Genomic DNA, 19,007 nt, shown 5'->3' with positions numbered 1-19,007 from the left:
CCTCTGCGCCTTCCCAGAATTCCCAAAAAAACCCAAAATTCCCAAACGCCCAGAATTCCCAAAGCACCAAAATTCCCAAATTCCCTAGGATTTTAAAATCCCCCCCAATTCCAAAGCCCCCAAAACAATTCCCAAAACTACCAAAATTCCCAAAACCCCCCAGGATTTTAATCCCCAAAAATTCCAAAGCCCCCAAAATTCCCAAATTCCTCAAACCCCTAGAATTCCAAAACGACCAAAAGTCCCAAAAACCCCAGAACTGCAATGCTGCTAAAATCTCCAACCTCCCCGAAATTCCCAAATCCCCCAGGATTTTCTAATCCCCCCCCGAAAATTCCAAAGCCCCCAAATTTCCCAAACCAGCAAAATTCCCAAATCCCCCGGAATTTTAATCCCCTCCCCAAAAATTCCAAAGCCCCCAAAGTCCCCAAAATCCCAAAATCCCTAGGATTCCAAAACTGCCAAAATTCCCCAAAACCCCCAGAACTGCAATGCTGCTAAAATCTCCAACCTCCCCAAAATTCCTAAAACCCTCAGGATTTTCAAATCCCTCCCCAAAAATTCCAAAGCCCCCAAAATTCCAAAAAAAACCCCTCCAAAAATTCCCAAACCAGCAAAATTCCCGAAACCCCCAGAATTTTAACCCCCATCGAATTCCCAAATCCCCACAATTCCCAAATCTCAAAATTTCTCAAATCCCCAAAATTCCCAAATCCCCAAAATTCCCAAATCTCCAAAATTCCCGGGAATGTCCTTTATTGCACAATGGCGGGGGGAGGGAGGATTTTGGGAATTTTGGGAAGGGAGGATTTGGGGAAAAGATTTTTGGAAAAGCAGAGGATTTTTGGGAAGAGGTTTTGGGAAGGGGAAGGATTTTGGGATGAGGTTTTGGGATTTTTGGGAATTATCCCTGAGTTTCCCTGGCCCTGGTGGCCTCGTACCGAGAGGGGACATCGGGAATGTCACTGGGGTGGCACTTTAGGGTGTCCCTGTCACAGGGGGGACATCGGGAATGTCCTTGTCACTGGGGGTGTCGCTTTGGGATGTCACTGTCACTGGGGTGGCACTTCAGGGGTTAAAGCCCTTCGGGAATGTCCCTGTCGCCGGGGGGAGGTGGCACTGGGAGTGTCCCTGTCGCGGCTGGGGTCACAGCAGGTCCCGGGGGTGTCCCCAGGTGTCCCAGCCAGGTGTCTCTTGGGGACAATCCTGAGCACAGGTCAACACTTGGAGAGGTGGCGGGGGGACCGGGATGTCACCGCCAGGTGGCATATCAGGTGTCACACTCAGGTGTCACCCCCAGGTGTCCCCAGGTGTCACATCAGGTCCTGGTGACACTTGGGGACAATCCTGACAGCCGTGCGCTCAGGGATGTGTCACCGTATGCAGCTGGAGGGACCCGGGGCTGTCCCAGCTGTCCCCAGCTGTCACCCTCAGGTGTCCCCCGGTGTCACAGCAGGTGTCACAGCAGGTGTCTCCTGGGGACAACCCTCCTGCTGGCCCTGCGCTCCGAGATGTGACGTCGCACGCGGCTCGAGTGACCCGCTGGTGGCTCTGCGGCCAGCGAGGGGCTGGAGTGCGCCTTGGCCAGCGTGGGGACAGCGGGACAGTCACCCGTGTCACCCGTGTCACCGAGGTCATCCGGGTCACCGGTGTCACCCGTGACAGCGCCGGGCCAGCGCTCCCCCCGCAGCCACCAGCGCAGCACTGTCACGTAGGTCTGGCAGCGCCGGCGCTGGGGACATGGGGACAGCACGGTCACACCGCGGGGTCACTGGGGCACCTCCCGGTGCTGCTGTGTCACCCCCCGGGTCACTGCGGCACCTGGTGTCACTGTCAGCCCCGTGCCACCCCCCGATGTTGCTGAGGCACCCCTGTGTCACCCCCAGTGTCCCAGTGCCACCCTGTCTGTCCCCCCATGTCCCAGTGTCCCCCATCCCTCTGTCCCCCGTGTCCCCATGTCCCCTCCCTGTCCCACACTGGCGCCCATCCCACGGACAAGTGCAGGTCGGGGCAGAGCCACTGCCACAGCAATGTCCCCAGTGTCCCCATGTCACCCCCGTGTGCCCCATGGGGAAGGTCAGCCACCACAGGGACATCCCAGTGTCCCCAGTGTCCCCAGTGCCCTGCTCTCCCAGTGCCCCTGGTCCCCTCATTGTCCCCGCTGTCCCCTTGTCCCTCTTGTCTCTGCTGTTCCCTCTGTCCCTGCTGTCCCATGATGTCCCCATTGTCCACTCTGTCCCCACTGTCCCTGTCCTACCTCCTGGAGCAGGAAGTTCCTGTGCCCAGCTATCGATACCTCAATATCCCCATTGTCCTCATTGTCCCCAATGTCTCCATTGTCCCAATGTCCCCATTGTCCCCAATGTCTCCATTGTCCCAATATCCCCATTGTCCCCATTATCCCCATTGTCCCAATGTCCCCATTGTCCCCGACCTCTCCCTTGTCCCCATTGTCCCCAATGTCCCCAATGTCCCCTTTATCCCTGTCATCCCCATTATCCCCATTGTCCCCATTGTCCCTGTTATCCCCCTTGTCCCCAATATCCCCATTATCCCCATTGTCCCCATTGTCCCTGTTATCCCCCTTGTCCCCAATATCCCCATTGTCCCCAGTGTCCCCATTGTCCCCGCTGTCCCCAGTCCCACCTCACTGACGAGCAGCTCCCCCTGCTGGCGGTGCAGCTCCAGTGCCTGCTTATCCCCATTGTCCCCTTTATCCCAAATATCCACATTGTCCCCATTATCCCCATTGTCCCCAATGTCCACATTGTCCCCATTGTCCCCAATGTCCCCTTTATCCCTGTCATCCCCATTTTCCCCACTGTCCCCCAATGTTCCCATTGTCCCTGTTATCCCCAATGTCCCCATTGTCCCCAATGTCCCCATTGTCCCCAATGTCCCCTTTATCCCCATTATCCCCATTGTCCCCATTATCCCCATTGTCCCCGCTGTCCCTATTGTCCCCACTGTCCCAATGTCCCCATTATCCCCATTGTCCCCGCTGTCCCCATTGTCCCCGCTGTCCCCAGTCGCACCTCGCTGCCCAGCAGCTCCCCCTGCTGGCGGTGCAGCTCCATATCTCGGCGTCCCTCAGGCTGCAGCCGCAGGTGCTGCTGGAGCTCCAGTGACAGCGAGTGCAGCCAGCGCTGCAGGTGACACAGCTGCTGCTCCTGGGGACATGGGGACATGGGGACAGAGTGACACTGAGTGCAGCCAGCGCTGCAGGTGACACAGCTGCTGCTCCTGGGGACATGGGGACATGGGGACAGAGTGACACTGAGTGCAGCCAGCGCTGCAGGTGACACAGCTGCTGCTCCTGGGGACATGGGGACATGGGGACAGAGTGACACTGAGTGCAGCCAGCGCTGCAGGTGACACAGCTGCTGCTCCTGGGGACATGGGGACATGGGGACAGAGTGACACTGAGTGCAGCCAGCGCTGCAGGTGACACAGCTGCTGCTCCTGGGGACATGGGGACAGAGTGACACTGAGTGCAGCCAGCGCTGCAGGTGACACAGCTGCTGCTCCTGGGGACATTGGGGACACTTTGGGATATTTTTGGGATATTTTTGGGGTATTTTTGGGATATTTTTGGGATTTTTTGGGGATATTTTTGGGGTACATTTAGGATATTTTGGGGTCTCACCAGGAGGTCCCAGCTGGGGATCAAGGGCAGGGTGGGATTTGGGATATTTTTGGGATATTCGGGGTTTTTTGGGGTCTCACCAGGTGTCCCAGCTTGGGGCGATGGTTAGGATATTTTTAGGATATTTTTGGGATGTTTTTGGGATATTTTTGGGTGTGTTTAGGATGTTTTTGGGGTACATTTAGGATATTTTTGGGGTGACTCACGGGGCTCTCCCTGCTCGGGGCCGATGGCAGGGTGGGATGTGCTTGGGATGGTTTTGGGGTACATTTAGGATGTGTTTGGGATGGTTTTGGGATGTGTTTGGGATGGTTTTAGGATGTTTTTGGGGTGTATTTAGGATGTTTTTGGGGTCACTCACCAGGGTTTCCCAGCTTGGGGCCGCGGGCAGGGTGGGATGGTTTTAGGGTGTATTTAGGATATTTTGGGGTACATTTTGGGGTCACTCACGGATGTCTCTCTGCTCGGGGCCGCGGGCAGGGTGGGATGTGTTTGAGATGGTTTTGGGGTGTATTTAGGATGTATTTAGGATATTTTAGGGTCACTCACCGGTGTTGCCCGGCTGGGGGCCGCAGGCAGGGTGGGATGTGTTTGGGGTACATTTAGGATATTTTGGGGTACATTTAGGATATTTTAGGGTCACTCACCGGTGTTGCCCTGCTGGGGGCTGAGGGCAGGGTGGGATGGTTTTGGGATGGTTTTGGGGTACATTTAGGATATTTTGGGGTACATTTAGGATATTTTTGGGGTCACTCACTGGTGTTGCCCGGCTCGGGGCCGAGGGCAGGGTGGGTCTGACGCAGCGGCGCTGTGACCCCACAGCAGCAGGCAGAGGGGGAGATGAGCTCAGAGCTGCTGCCAGGTTGATCCCCCAAACCCACCAGTGCAGCTCCTCCGTGCTCCTGGGACACAGTGACGTCAGAGTGATGTCATCGTGACATCATCGTGACGTCACCGAGCCCCCATAGCCTACAGACCGACCTGGGACCGACCCCAAAGCAGAGAACCACCCCAAAGCCCAAAAACCCCAAAACCCCAAACCCCAAAACCCCAAATCCCCAAATCTGACCACAAACCACCCCAAATCTGCCCCAAACCAAACCATTCCAAATCCCCAAACCCCAAATGCAGCCCCAAAACAACCCCAAATCCCAAAAACCCCAAATCCCCAAAACCCCAAATCTGACCCCAAACCCAACCCCAAATCCCCAAATTCCCAAATCTAACCACAAACTGCCCCAAATCCAACCCCAAATCTGCCCCAAACCAGAGAACCACCCTAAATCCCCAAACCCCAAATGCAGCCCCAAACCACCCCAAATCCCAGAAAACCCCAAATCCAACCCCAAACCAACCCCAAACCCCAAATCTGCCCCCAAACCAGAGAAGCGCCCCAAAACCAAAAAGACCCCAAAACCCCAAAACCCCAAATCCCAGAAAACCCAAAAACCAGAAAACCCCAAATCTAACCACAAACCGCCACAAATCCAAGCCCAAAACCCGAAATGTGCCCCAAATCCAACCCCAAATCTGCCCCAAAGCAGAGAACCACCCCAAAACCCAAAAACCTGAAATCCAGCCCCAAACCAACCCCAAAACCCCAAAGCCCCAAATCCAACCCCAACCTCAACCCCAACCCCAAAACCCCAAATCCAGCCCCCAAAATCATCCCAAATCCCCAAACCACCCCAAAATCCCAAATCCAGCCCCAAAACTCATCCCAAATCCCCAAACCACCCCAAATCCAGCCCCAAACTCAACCCCAAAACCACCATTTTTGTGGGGTTTTTTGGTAGGATTTCTGGATTTTTGTTTTAGGATTTTCAGGGGGTTTTGGGATTTTTAAGGTGTTTTTAGGGTTTCTCACGTGGCCTGGCACAGGAACAGCCTCCTGTCCCTCCCAAACTTCCCCAGACTGTGCTTTTGGGGTTTTTCTAGGGGTTTTTTGGTAGGATTTTTGGGGGTTTTTTGGATTTCTTTAGGATTTAGGGTGTTTTAAAAATGTTCCATGGCCTGGCACAGGAACATCCTCCTGTCCCTCCCAAATACCCCAATTTTTGTGGGTTTTTTGTAGGATTTTCAGTCTTTTTGGTAGGATTTTTGTGGTTTCTTGTAGGATTTTTGGGTTTTCTTGTAGGATTTTGGGATTTTTAGGGTTTCTCATGTGGCCTGGCATAGGTACATCCTCCTGTGCCTCTCAACACCCCCAGGCTGTGTTTTTGGGATTTTTTAGGGTTTTTAGTAGGATTTTTGGGATTTCTTGTAAAATTTCTAGGGTTTTTTTAGGATTTTCAGGGTTTTTTAGTGTTTTTAAGTGTTTTAGAGTTTCTCACGTGGCCTGGCACAGGAACATCCTCCTGTCCCTGCCAAATACCCCCATTTTTGTGGGTTTTTGGTAGGATTTTGGGTTTTTTTGGTAGGATTTTTGTGGTTTCCTGTAGGATTTTTGTGGTTTTTAGGGTATTTAGGGTTCCTCACGTGGCCTGGCACAGGAACATCCTCCTGTCCGCCGTCTGCAGCCGGAAGACGTTGGGCCGTTTGGTGTATTTGGGGTCAGCCTGGGCCAGGGCGTGGGGTAACCCCACAGGGGGTTCCTCGTGGGACCCCAAGTCGGGCTGGGAACCCCGCAGGAAGAGCAGGAAGGGACCTTGGAGAGAGACCTGGAAACGCTTCCAGCCCCGCCGGCCCCACGGAGCTGGGGAAAAATGGGGGAAAATGGGGGAAAAAATCCCAAAAAGTGAGTTAGAAAGGGGGAATTCCACATAGTGCTGAGTTAGCAAAAATATAGATCTCAAAATCCTTGCAGAATAGCCACAAATTCCCCCGAAATCACCAAAAAATTGCCACAAATACTCCCAAATTCACCACAAGAATCCCCCACAAAATATCCCAAAATTCCCCACAGATCTGCCCCCAAATTCCCCTCAAAATATCCCCAAATTCCTCCCAAAATTCCCCCAAAATCTCCTCACGTTTGCCCCAAATCACCCCAAATCTGCCCCACTGGACCGCAAATGAGATCTGGAAATGCTGCCAGCCCTGTCAGCCCCACAGAGGTGAGGGAAATGGGAAAAAAGGGGGAAAATGGGGAAAAAAACCCATAAAAAAAAGGGAGTTAGAGATGGAGATTCCATGTAGGACTAAATTGGCACAGATTTCCTCCCAAAATTCCCTCAAAATCTCCTCACGTTTGCCCCAAAATCTGTCCCCTCAGACCCCACAGTGAGGCCTGGAAACACTTCCAGCCCTGCTGGCCCCACAGGGCTGAGGAAAAATGGGAAAAATTGGGGAAAAAAAAAAAAACAAAATAGGGAGTTAGAGAGGGAGATTCCATGTAGGAGTGAATTGGCACAGGTTTGTCACAAAATCCCAGCAAAATCTCCACAAATCCCCCCAAAATCACTGCAAAATCACCCCAAGTACTCCCAAATCACCACAAGAATCCACCCCAAAATGGCCCCAAAATCCCCCACAAATCTGCCCCCAAATTCCCCTCAAAATATTCCCAAAATTCCCCACAAATTCCTCCCAAAATCTCCTCACATCTGCCCCAAATCTGCCCCACTGGACCCCAAATGAGGCCTGGAAATGCTTCCAGCCCCGCTGGCCCCATGGAGCTGGGAATGGGGAAAATGGGGAAAAAACCCAAAAAATGTGAGTTAGATAGGGAGATTCCATGTAGGAGTCAATTGACACAGATTTGTCCCAAAATTCCCTCAAACTCTCCTCATGTTTGTCCCAAATCTGTCCCCTCAGACCCCAAATGAGGCCTGGAAATGCTTCCAGCCCCGCCAGCCCCACAGAGCTGGGGAAAAATGGGGAAAATGGGAAAAATGGGGAAAAAACCAAAAAAATGGGAGTTAGAGGGAGATTCCATGTAGCAAAATTTATCCCTGAGTCAGCAAAAATAGATCCCAAAATTCCCTCCACATCTCCTCATGTCTGTCCCAAATCTGCCCCACGGAACTGAGAATGGGGAAAAATGGGGAAAAAATGGGGAAAAAATGGGGGAAAAATGGGGGAAAAATGGGAGTTAGAGAGGGAGAGTCTATGTAGGAGTGAATTGGAAGTAATTTGTCCCAAAATCCCTACAAAATCTTCACAAATTCCCCCAAAATCACCCCAAGTACTCCCAAATCACCACAAGAATCCACCCCAAAATATCCCCAAAATTCCACACAAATCTGCCCCCAAATTCCCTCAAAATGCCCTCAAATTCCCCTCAAAATATCCTCAAATTTCCCCACAAATTCCTCCCAAAATCTCCTCGTGTTTGCCCCAAATCTGCCCCACTGGACCCCAAATGAGGCATGGAAACACTGGAGCTGGAAGTGGGGGGAAATGGGGGAAAATTGGGAAAAAAATGGGGAAAAACTCCAAAAATGGGAGTTAGAAAGGGGGATTACGTATAGGAATGATTTGGCACAGATTTGTCCCAAAATTCTCCCAAAATCTCCTCATGTTTGCCCCAAATCTGTCCCCTCAGACCCCAAATGAGGCCTGGAAATGCTTCCAGCCTTGCAGGCCCCACAGAGCTGGAAAATGGGGGAAAAAACCCCAAAAATGGGGGAAAACCCCCAAAAATAGGGAAAATGTGAGTTAGAAAGGGGGATCTCATGTAGGGCTGAGTTAGCAAAAAATTGTCCCCAAAAAATTCCTGCAAAATCTCCACAAATTTTACCAAATTTCCCCAAAATCACCACAAATCCCCTAAATCCTCCTCAAATCCATTCAATCCTATTCCAAATCCCCCAAATCCACCAATCCCACCCCAAATTCCTCGAAATTTACCCCAAATCCCCCAAACTCACCCCAAACTGCCTGAAATTTCCCCTTCCCACCCCAAATCCCACCCCAGATCCCCCCAAATTCCCCAAATTTCCCCAAATCCCACCCCAAACTCCCCAAAATTCCTCCCCAAATCCCCTAAATCTTCCCCAAAGCACCCCAAATCCCACCCCAAACCCCCTGAAATTCACCCCAAATCTCCCAAGTTTTCCCCTAACTACTCCAAATTTCCCAAAATCCCCCAAATTCCCCGAAATCCCATCCCAAACTCCACGAAATTCCCTCCAAATCCCCTGAATTTACCCCAAATACCCCCAAACTCACCCCAAACTTCCCAAATCCTCCAAATTCCCCCAAATTTCCCCCAAATCCCCCCCAATCCCACCCCAATGTCACCCTAATCCCACCCCAATCCCCAAACTCACCCCAAATGCCCCCAAATTTCCTTCCTGCCCCAAATCCCCCAAATTCCCCAAAATCCCATCCCAAACTCCCCAAAATTGCTCCCCAAATCTCTTGAAGTTTACCCCAAATCCCTCAAACTCACCCCTAAATCCCCAAAATTTCTTCCCACCCCAAATCCCCAAATTCCCCAAAATCCCACAAAATTTTTCCAAAATCCCCCAAATACCACCCCAAACTCCCCAAAATTCCTCCCAAATTCACCCCAACCCCAAAATTCCTCGAAAATTCCCCAAAATCCCCTAAATCCTCCTCAAATCAAACTAATCCCACCCCAATACCTCCCAAATACCCCCAATCCCCTCAAACCCACCCCAAACTCCCCAAAATTCCTCCCCAAATTCACCCCAAATCCCCCAAATCTTCCCCAAACCACCCCAAATCCCATCCCAAACTCCCCAAATTCACCCCAAATTCCCCAAAATCCCCCAAATTTTCCCAAACTCACCCTTTTTGCCATCAGCCTCAGCCAGCAGTTTCCTGCTCAGGGTTCCCCGGTGGGTTGGGAAAGCTGCAGAGCTGCACAGCTCCGGGGGGATTTGGGGGGTTTGGGGGGTTTGGGATCCTCCTTTGGGGTTTTCCTGGGGGATTTCATCATCCTCGTCGTCCCTGAGGGGTTTGGGGTCATGTGAAATATAAAAAAACCAGCATGAAGCCCAAAAATCAGAACAAATCCCAACAAAATCCCAAAAAATCAACACAAAATCCTGAAAAATCAGCATGAGGTCCCAAAAGATCAGCATGAAAATCAACAGAATCCCCAAAAATCAGCACAGATCCCAACAAAATCCCACAAAACCAGCACGGATCCCAACAAAATAAAAAAAAAAAATCAGCACAAAATCGCAACAAAATCCTAAAAAAAATCCCATGAAATTCCAACAAAATCACATCAAAGTCCCAAAAATCAGCACAAATCCCAAAAAATAAAAAAAATCAGCACAAAATCCCAAAAAATCAGCTTGAATCCCAAAAATCAGCACGAAAATCAACAAAATCCCACAAAACCAGCACAAAATCCCGAAAAATCAGCATAAAATCCAAAAAAATCAGCACAAATCCCAACAAAATCAGAATGAAATCCCAAAAATCAGCACAAAAATCAACAAAATCCCAAAAAATCAGCATGAATCCCAATAAAATCCCAACAAAATCAGCACAAAATTCCAAAAATCAGCACCAAATTGCAACAAAATCCCCAAAAAATCCCACAAAATTCCAACAAGATCACATCAAAATCCCAAAAACACAGCATGAAAATCAACAAAATGCCACAAAAACAGCACAAATCCCAACAAAATCAGCTTGAAATCCCAAAAATCATCACAAAAATCAACAAAATCCCAAAATTCAGTGCAAATCCCAATAAAATCCCAACAAAATCAGCACAAAATCCCATAAAACCAGCAAGAATCCCAACAAAATCACAAAACAACCCAACGAAATCCCATTAAAAGTGCCACAAATCCCAACAAAATTTTTAAAAAATCAACATGAAATCCCCAAAGCAGCATGAAAATCAACAAAATCCCCAAAAATCAGCACAAATCCCAACAAAATCCCACAAAACCAGCAGGAATCCCAACAACAACAAAAAAAATCAGCACAAAATCGCAACAAAATAAAAAAAAAATCCCACAGAATTCCAACATGATCACATAAAAATCCCAACAAAATCAGCAGGAAATCCCAAAAATCAGCATGAAAATCAAGAAAATCCCCAAAATTCAGCATGAATCCCACTAAAGTCCCAAAAAATCAGCACAAATCCCAACAAAAGCCAAAAATTTGCCACAGATCTCCACAAATCCCATTAAAATCCCCCAAAATCCCACAAATCCCACTGAAGTCCCAAAAAATCAGCACAAATCCCAATAAAAACCAACAAAATCCCCACAAATCCCCATTAATCCCAATAAAATAAAAAAAAATCAGCACAAATCCCAAAAAATCCCACAAATCCCAATAAAATCCCAACAAAATCCCAAAAAATCCCATTAATCCCAATGAAATCCCAACAAAAGCCAAAAATTTGCCACATATCTTCACAAATCCCATTAAAATCCCCAAAAATCCCACAAATCCCCAAAAATCCCACAAATCCCACTAAAGTCCCAAAAAATCAGCACAAATCCCAACAAAATCCCCAAAAATCAGAACAAAAATCAACAAAAGCCCAAAAAATCCCATAAAATCCCAACAAAATTTGCCACAAATCCCACAAATCCCTGCAAAATCCTCCCAATCCCAATAAAATCCCAACAAAATCCCAACAAAATCCCACTAAAACTGCCAAAAATCCCAACAGAATCCCAAAAAATCCCACAAATCACCCATAAATCCCCTCAAATCCCAAAAAAATCCCACAGCATCCCCCCCAAAATCCCCCAAAATCCCAAACCCCAAACTCACGTTGCCCACTCCAGTTTCCGGCTGCGGATCGATCCGTAGAGAGCCTGTGGGGATTTGGGGTTTTTAGGGTTTTTTAGGGTTTTTCTTTTTTTTTTAGGGTTTTTTTTGGTTGTTTTTTTAGGTTTTTTCTTATTTTTTCTCATTTTTTTAGGGTTTTTTGGGACGGGATTCCGTTTTTGGGAGGTTTTGAAGCGTTTTGGGGATTTCTGTTGGGGCTTTTGGGATTTTTGGGGTTTTTTTTCGTGTCGTTAGCTTTTTTGGGGGCAGAATCCCCTTTTTTGGGATTTTTTTAGGGTTTTTTTCTTTTTTTCAGGGTTTTTGGGATGGGATCCCATTTTTAGGGGGGGTTGAAGCGTTTTGGGGATTTCTGTTGGGGTTTTCGGGATTTTTGGGGTTTTTTTCGTGTCGTTAGCTTTTTTGGGGGCAGAATCCCCACTTTGGGGTTTTTTAAGGGTTTTTAACATTTTTTTTAGGGTTTTTTTGGGGCAGAATCCCCTTTTTTGGGTTTTTTTTAGGTTTTCTTTTTCATTTTTTTAGGGTTTTTTGGGACGGGATTCCATTTTTGGGGGGGTTTTGTTGGGGTTTTCGGGATTTTTTGGGGTTTTTTGCATCATTAGGTTTTTTTGGGAAAATCCTCTTTTTTGGGTTTTTTGTCGTATTTTTTAAAGGTTTTTTTCCTGCTTTTAGGGTTTTTTGGGGCGGGATTCCATCTTTGGGGGAGTTTTGAAGTGTTTTGGGATTTTTTGGGGGGTTTTCGGGATTTTTTTGGGGTTTTTTCCATGTTAGGGGTTTTTTTTGGCACAATCCCCTTTTTTGGGTTTTTTTAGGTTTTCTTTTTCATTTTTTTAGGGGTTTTCGGGGTGGGATTCCATTTTTGGGGGGATTTTTGAAGCGTTTTGGGGACTTTTGTTGGGGATTTTTGGGATTTTTTGGGTTTTTTCGTGTTGTTAGGTATTGGGTGGGCAGAATCCCCTTTTTTGGTTTTTTTTTAGGTCTTTTTTTTCATTTTTTAGGGTTTTTTGGGGCGGGATCCCATTTTGGGGGGATTTTCAGGATTTTTTGGTGTTTTTTTGGTGTCGTTAGGTTTTATTTTTGGGGTTTTTTAGGATTTTTATTTCTTTTTTTTTTTGGTTTTTTGGGGTGGGATTCCATTTTTTGGGGTTTGAAGCATTTTGGGAATTTATGTTGGTGTTTTGGGGATTTTTTGGGGTTTTTCTCGTGTTGTTGGGGTTTTTTTTTGGAAAATCCCCTTTTTTGGGGTTTTTTATCTTATTTTTTAAAGGGTTTTCCCCCAGTTTTAGGGGTTTTTTTGGGTTTTTTTCCGGATTTTTCCAGATTTTTTTCCTGTTTTTAGGATCTTTTTGGGGTCGGAATCACCTTTGGGTTTTTTTGGTTTTTGTCTTGTGTTTTGGGTATTTTTAGGTTTTTTTTTCAGATTTTTGGGTGTGTTTTTTCCTGTTTTAGGGTTTTTCTAGAGCAGGGTCCCATTTTTTTTGGGTTGGGGTTTTTTTGGGGTGGAATTCCAGGTTTTTTAGGTTTTTTAGGGGCTTTTGATGGTTTTATTCAGATTTTTTTGGGGCTTTCCTTGTTTTCAGGGTTTTTTGTGGGGCAGGATCCATTTTTTGGGGGTTTTTTTGTGGTTTTTCATTGGTTCTTTTCTGGATTTTTTCCCCTTTTTTCCCCATTTTTTTGGGTATTTTTGGGTTTCTTTTCCGTTTTTTGTGGGTTTACTTTGGTTTTTTTTCCTTTTTTCCTGTTTTTTTTTCCTGTTTTAGGGTTTTTTCAGGTCGGGATCCCATTTTTTTCTGGTTTTGGGGTATTTTTTGGGGTTTTTTTTGGGCTGAAATCCCTTTTTTTGAGTTTTTTGGGTTTTTTGTATATTTTCATTGGGTTTTTTCATATTTTATCCTGGTTTTTTCCCATTTTAGGGTTTTTTCGGGTCAGGATCCCATTTTTTCCGGTTTTGGGGCATTTTTTGGGATATTTTTTGGGGTTTTACCTTCAGCTGCTCTCGAGGGAAATCTCTTCCATCCATCATCCCACTCAGGTTGGTCACAAACTCTGAGCTGCTCATGGCTCTGCCCAGCCGCTGGGGATGGGGAAATCACCCCAAAAAATACCCCAAAATCACCCAAAAACACCCCAAAATCCACCCCAAAATCCACCCCGAGATCACCCCTAAGAACATCCCAAAACCACCCCAAAATTACCCCAAATCCATCCCAAAATCAGCCCAAAACCACCATGAAAACACCCTGAAATTACCCCAAAACCATCCCAAAATCCACCCCGAGATCACCCCAAAAAAATCCCAAAATCAACCTGAAACTGCCCCAAAATCACCCCAAAACCACCCCAAAAACATCCCAAAAATTGCCTTAAAACCATCCCAAAATCCACCCCAAGATCACCCCAAAGAACATCCCCAAAACATCCCAAAAAACCCCAAAACCACCCCAAAAAAATCCCAAAAAATACCACAAATTCATCCCAAAATCACCCCAAAACCACCATGGAAACATCCCAAAATCACCCCAAAACCACACTCAAAACACCCCAATGAACATTCCAAAATCATCCCAAAACCACCCCAAATCCATCCCAAAATCACCCTGAAATCATCCTGAAAACATCCTGAAAACATCCCAAAAAATACCCCAAAATCACCCAAAACCACCCCAAAAACACCCCAAATCCATCCCAAAATCACCCTGAGAAAACCCTGAAAATACCACAAAAATACCGCAAAATCACCCAAAACCACCCCAAAAACCCCACAAATCCATCCCAAAATCACCCCAAATCGCTCCAAATCCACCCTAAAAAACTCCCCAAAACCACCCCAAAAACCACCTCTGAGAACTCCTCAGACACCCCAAAATCACCCCAAAAACACCCCAAAAAATTGTAAAAACACCCCAAAAATATGCCAAAATCCACCCCGAGATCACCCCAAAGAACATCCCAAAATCATCCCAAAACCACCCCAAAAGTTACTCTAAAATTCACCCCAAAATAGCCCAAAATCCACCCCAAAGACACCCCCAAATTACCCTAAATTCCACCCAAAATATCGCCCAAAGTTCACCTGAAAATCCACCCCAAAAGAGCCCAAAATACCCCAAAATCCACCAAAATACCCCAAAAATACCCCAAACTCACCCCAAATCCCCCAAAATTCACCCCATTTGGGGTATTTTTAGGGTATTTTAGGGTGTAGTTTTGGGGTAATTTTGGGCTGTTTCAGGGTGGATTTTGGGGTATTTTTAGGGTATTTCCCCCCCTCACCTGGCCGTGCAGGTCGGTGTTGAGCAGCATCAGAGCACAGGTGAGAGTGTGAACTGAGTCTGTGGGGTTTGGGGATTTAGGGGATTGGTGGGGTTTGTGGGGAGGATTTGGGGTTTGGGGAGGATTTGGGGATTTGGGGATTTAGGGGATTTGTGGGGAGGATTTGGGGTTTGGGGGATTAGGGGATTTGTGGGGAGGAGGCAAAGGCGATTTGGGGTGGATTTGGGGTTTAGGGTCAGTCTGGGGTCAGTTTTGGGGTTTAGGGTCAGTTTAGGGTCAGTCTGGGGTCAGTTTGGGGTCAGTTTTGGGTTCAGGGTCAGTTTTAGGGTCAGTTTAGGGTCAGTTTGGGGTTCAGGGTCAGTTTTGGGGTTTAGGGTCACTTTAGGGTCTCACCAGCAGAAGGGAGGCTGTGGGGTTTGGTTTGGGGGTCAGGATCAGTCTGGGGTCAGTTTCGGGGTTCAGGGTCAGTTTTAGGGTCAGTTTTAGGGTCACTTTAGGGATTTAGGGTCAGTTTTAGGGTCTCACCAGCCGAAGGGAAGGCTGTGGGGTTGCAGCAGTGGAACCTCCTGGAGAAATGTCCCAAAACTCTCTCTCGCTCCTGAGTTTCCCCCGAGAGCACCAGCGCCTGCAGGAACTGCCTGAACCCCAAAAACACCCCAAAACCACCCCAAAAGGGTCAGCAGGGCCAAATCCCACCAAATCCCACTAAAATCCCCCAAAATCCCACTAAAATCCCACTAAAATCTTATAAATCCCCACAAAATCCCCTCAAATCCCCCAAACTCCCCACATTCCCAGAAATCCTCCCCAAAATCTTCCAGAATTCCCCCAAATTCCCATCAATCCCCCCAAAATCCTCCCCCAAATTCCCATAAATCACCCCAAATCCCCCCAGATCCTCCCCAAAATTCCCAAAATCCTCCCAAAAATTCCAAAAAAATCCCAAAAATCCCATATATCCCCCTAAAAATCCCTCCAAATTCTCCCCAAAATCCCTCCCTGAAATCCTCCAAATTCCCAAAAATCTCATAAATCACCCCAAATCCCCAAAATCCTCCCCAAATTCCCCCAAATCCCATAATCCCCAACCCCCCAAATACTCCCCAAAAATCCCCAAAATTCCCAAAATTTCCCAAAATCCCACAAATCCCCTCCTCCAAATCCCCCCAAGTTCCCAAAATCCCCCAAATCCTTCCCAAGATCCCCAGAAATCCCCCCCAAATCCCCCAAATCCTCCCCAAATCCCCAAAATGTCCCCAAAAATCCCAAAATCCCCCAAAATCCCATAAATCCCCCAAAATCCCAAATTCCCAAAAAAAATTTCCCAAAAATCCCATAAATCCCCAAATCCCCCAAATCCCCAAATCCCCAAAATTCCCAAAAATTTCCCAAAAATCCCAAACCCCCCAAATCCTCTAAATCCCCAAAAGTCTCCCAAAAATCCCTAAAATCCCCAAATTCCCCAAAACTCCCCAAATCCCATAAATCCCAAATCCCCAAAATCCTAAACCTCAAAACTTCAAAATCCTCCCCAAAATTTCCCCAAAATTCCCTCAAATCCCCAAATCCTCCCAAATCCTCCCTAAAATCCCAAATTTCCCCCAAAATTCCTCCCAAATCCTCCAAATTCCCCAAAATCCTCCCAAAATCCCAAAATCCCCCAAAATTCCCCAAATTCCCATAACCCCCAAATCCCAAAATCCTATAAATCCCCCAAAATCCCCAAAATCCCCACCCCAAAAATATCCCAAAATCGCATAAATCCCCCAAATCCTCCCCAAATCCTCCAAAATCCCCAAAAAAATATCCCAAAAAATCCCCCAAATCCCAAATCCCCAGTCCCACCTGAGCGCCTGCTCCAGGCTCATGCCGCGGAACTGGAAGAGCTGCAGGTACTCCTGAGCCACTCGCGAGCTGAACTCGTTACTGGGGAGGAGAACAACGGGAATTTGGGGAGAATTCCTCAGCCAGAGACCCCAAACCCCAAATTCCCACCCAAACCCCAAATTCTCACCCAAATCCCAAATTCCCACCCAAATCCCAAACCCCAAATCCCCACCCCAAATCTGCAAATCCCAAAAAAGATCAGCAATTCCCGAACGAAATAGTTGTTTCCCCTCAAAAAAAAAAATCTGAATTTCCCCCAAAAAATCTCATTTTCTCCCAAAAATCCTCAATTCCCCCAAAAAATTCACAATTCCCACTGAAGGTAAAACCCCAAAAAATATCCCAAAAAATACCCCAAAACCAGAAAAAATGGGATCCTGACCCGAAAAAACCCTAAAAAATGAAAAAAAACTTTTAAAAATATGACAAAAAAACCAAAAAAGGGGATTTTTCTCCAAAAAAAACTAACAACACAAAAAACCCCTAAAATCCAGAAAACCCCAACAAAAATCCCCAAAATGCTTCAAACCCAGCCCAAAATGGAATCCCACCCCAAAAAACCCTAAAAAATGAAAAAAAAACTTAAAAAAATATGACGAGAAAAACCCCAAAAAAGGGGATTCTGCTCGAAAAAAACTAATGACACAAAAAAAACCCCAAAAATGGAGAAAATCCCAACAAAAATCCCCCAAAAAATTCACAATTCCCGAATAAAATACTTCTTCCTCCTCAAAAAAACCCGAATTTTCCCCCAAAAATCCTAATTTTTCTGCCCCAAATCTTCAATTCCCTCCAAAATAATCTTCAATTCCCAAAATATCCTCATTTCCCCCCCAAAAAATCCTCATTTTCCCCAAAAATCCTCCTTTTTCAAAAATTAAAAAAAAATTTAAAAATTCTCAATTCTCAAAAAAAAAATCCTCATTGTCACCCCAAAAATCCTCATTTTTCACCCAAAAAATCAGATTTTTTCCACCCCAAATCCCCATTTCCCCCCAAAATAATCCCATTTTTTCCCCAAAAATCATATTTTTATTCCCCAAAATCCTATTTCATTTTTCCCCAAAACCTTCATTTTTCCCAAAAATCCCCATTTCTTCCACAAATTTACTTTTCCCCAAAATCCCATTTTCCCACAAATCCTATTTTTCCCCAAATCCCCATTTTTCTCCCCAAAAAATCCTATTTTTTCCCCAATAATTCCCCATTTCTCCCCAAAATCCCATTTTCCCCCAAAATCCAATTTTTTCCTAAAATCCAATTTTTCCCCAAATCCCCATTTTTCCCCAAAAAAAATCCCATTTTTTCCCCTCTAAATCCCATTTTTTTCCTCCCAAAATCCCCATTTTTTCCCCAAAATTCCATTTTTTCCCAAATCCCCATTTTTCCCCAAATAATCCCCTTTTTTGCCCCAAATCCCCATTTGCTCCTCAAAGACCCACATTTTTCCCCTGAAAATCCCATTTTTCTCCCCAAAATCCCATTTTTACCCCCAAAAAATCCCATTTTTCCTCCTAAAAAATCCCATTTTCCCCAAAATCCCATTTTTCCCCCAAAAAACCCATTTTTTTCCCCCAAAATCCAGTTTTTTTTTCTCAAAATCATCCTGTCCCCCCAAAATCCTCAGTATTTTTCCCCAAAATCCTCACTTTTCTACCCAAAAACCTGATTTTCCCCCAAAAATCCCATTTTTTCACAAAAACTCCTCTTTCCCCAAAATCTCATTTTCCCCCAAATCCCATTTTTCCCCTTAATCCACATTTTCCCCCCAAAAAATAACATTTTCCCCCCAAAAAATCCTATTTTTCCCCAAAATCCCGTTTTTTCCTCCCATAATCCCATTTTTCCTGCCCCAAATGCCCATTTTCCCCAAAAATCCCTTTTTTTTTTTTTTTTCCCCCAAAATCCCATTTCTTTCCCAAAAATCCCCATTTTTCCTCCCAAAAATCCCATTTTTCCCCCAAAACCACCATTTTCCCCCAAAAAATCCCCATTTTTTCCTCCCTGAAATCCCATTTTTCCCCAGATCCCCATTTTTATTCCCCCAAAAATCCCATTTTTCTGCCCCAAAGTCCCTTTTTTCCCCCAAAATCCCATTTTTTCTGCCCCAAATCCCCATCTTTTCCCTCTAAATCCCATTTTCCCCCCAAAACATCCCATTTTTTTCCACCCCAAATCCCCAATTTTCCCCCAATCCCATTTTTCCCCCAACGCTCACTTTTTCCGCAGGAACGAAGCCACTTGGGATTTCCTGACTCCCTGCAGGCGGAACAGGCGAGAGGCCAAAGCTCGGGGATCCTCCCTGGGGGAAAACATGGGGTTTTGGGATAAAAACATGGGGTTTTGGGGGAAAAATGGGATTTTGTGGGGGGGGAATGGGGTTTTTTGCGGAAAAAAAGGGGATTTAGGGGGAAAAAATGGGGATTTTGGGGGGAAAATGGGATTTTGGGAGGAAAAAATAGGATTTTTTGGGGGGAAATGTGATTTAGAGGGGAAAATGGGATTTTGGGGGAAATGGGGTTTG

The 19,007-nt window shown here is 46.3% G+C and overlaps 1 protein-coding gene across 1 annotated transcript; it reads right to left on the bottom strand.

Annotated features, from left to right (window-relative positions):
* Window positions 1–739: 739 nt before the first annotated feature.
* On the bottom strand, window positions 740–18,799 carry LOC146428076 (PH and SEC7 domain-containing protein 4-like). The gene is made up of 11 exons (XM_085080483.1): window positions 18,702–18,799; window positions 16,442–16,522; window positions 15,122–15,234; window positions 14,597–14,655; window positions 13,308–13,397; window positions 11,309–11,352; window positions 9,345–9,505; window positions 6,125–6,341; window positions 4,404–4,548; window positions 3,036–3,170; window positions 740–1,732 (listed from the first exon to the last, which is right to left on the bottom strand). The coding sequence occupies exons 1-11, from the start codon at window positions 18,797–18,799 to the stop codon at window positions 1,460–1,462; spliced, it is 1,416 nt and encodes a 471-aa protein (XP_084936609.1). The 3' UTR covers window positions 740–1,459.
* Window positions 18,800–19,007: the final 208 nt, after the last annotated feature.

The sequence above is a fragment of the Lichenostomus cassidix genome, chromosome 22, assembly GCF_008360975.1.
Source record: "Lichenostomus cassidix isolate B80296 chromosome 22, HeHo_3.0, whole genome shotgun sequence".
Taxonomy (NCBI): Eukaryota; Metazoa; Chordata; class Aves; order Passeriformes; family Meliphagidae; genus Lichenostomus; species Lichenostomus cassidix.
Note: the sequence above shows the minus strand (reverse complement) of the source record. Positions and strands in the feature narration are given on the sequence as shown.

What these genes read in the sequence shown, in the direction of transcription:
- LOC146428076 (XM_085080483.1), bottom strand. Translation starts at nt 18,799, where the DNA reads ATGTTTTCCCCCAGGGAGGATCCCCGAGCTTTGGCCTCTCGCCTGTTC. An exon ending in TCCCTCGAGAGCAGCTGAAG is followed by an intron (nt 11,353 to 13,307) that starts GTAAAACCCCAA and finishes AAATCCCCACAG; the next exon opens with GCTCTCTACGGATCGATCCG. An exon ending in GGGAGCTGCTGGGCAGCGAG is followed by an intron (nt 1,733 to 3,035) that starts GTGCGACTGGGG and finishes CCATGTCCCCAG; the next exon opens with CGCCGGCGCTGCCAGACCTA.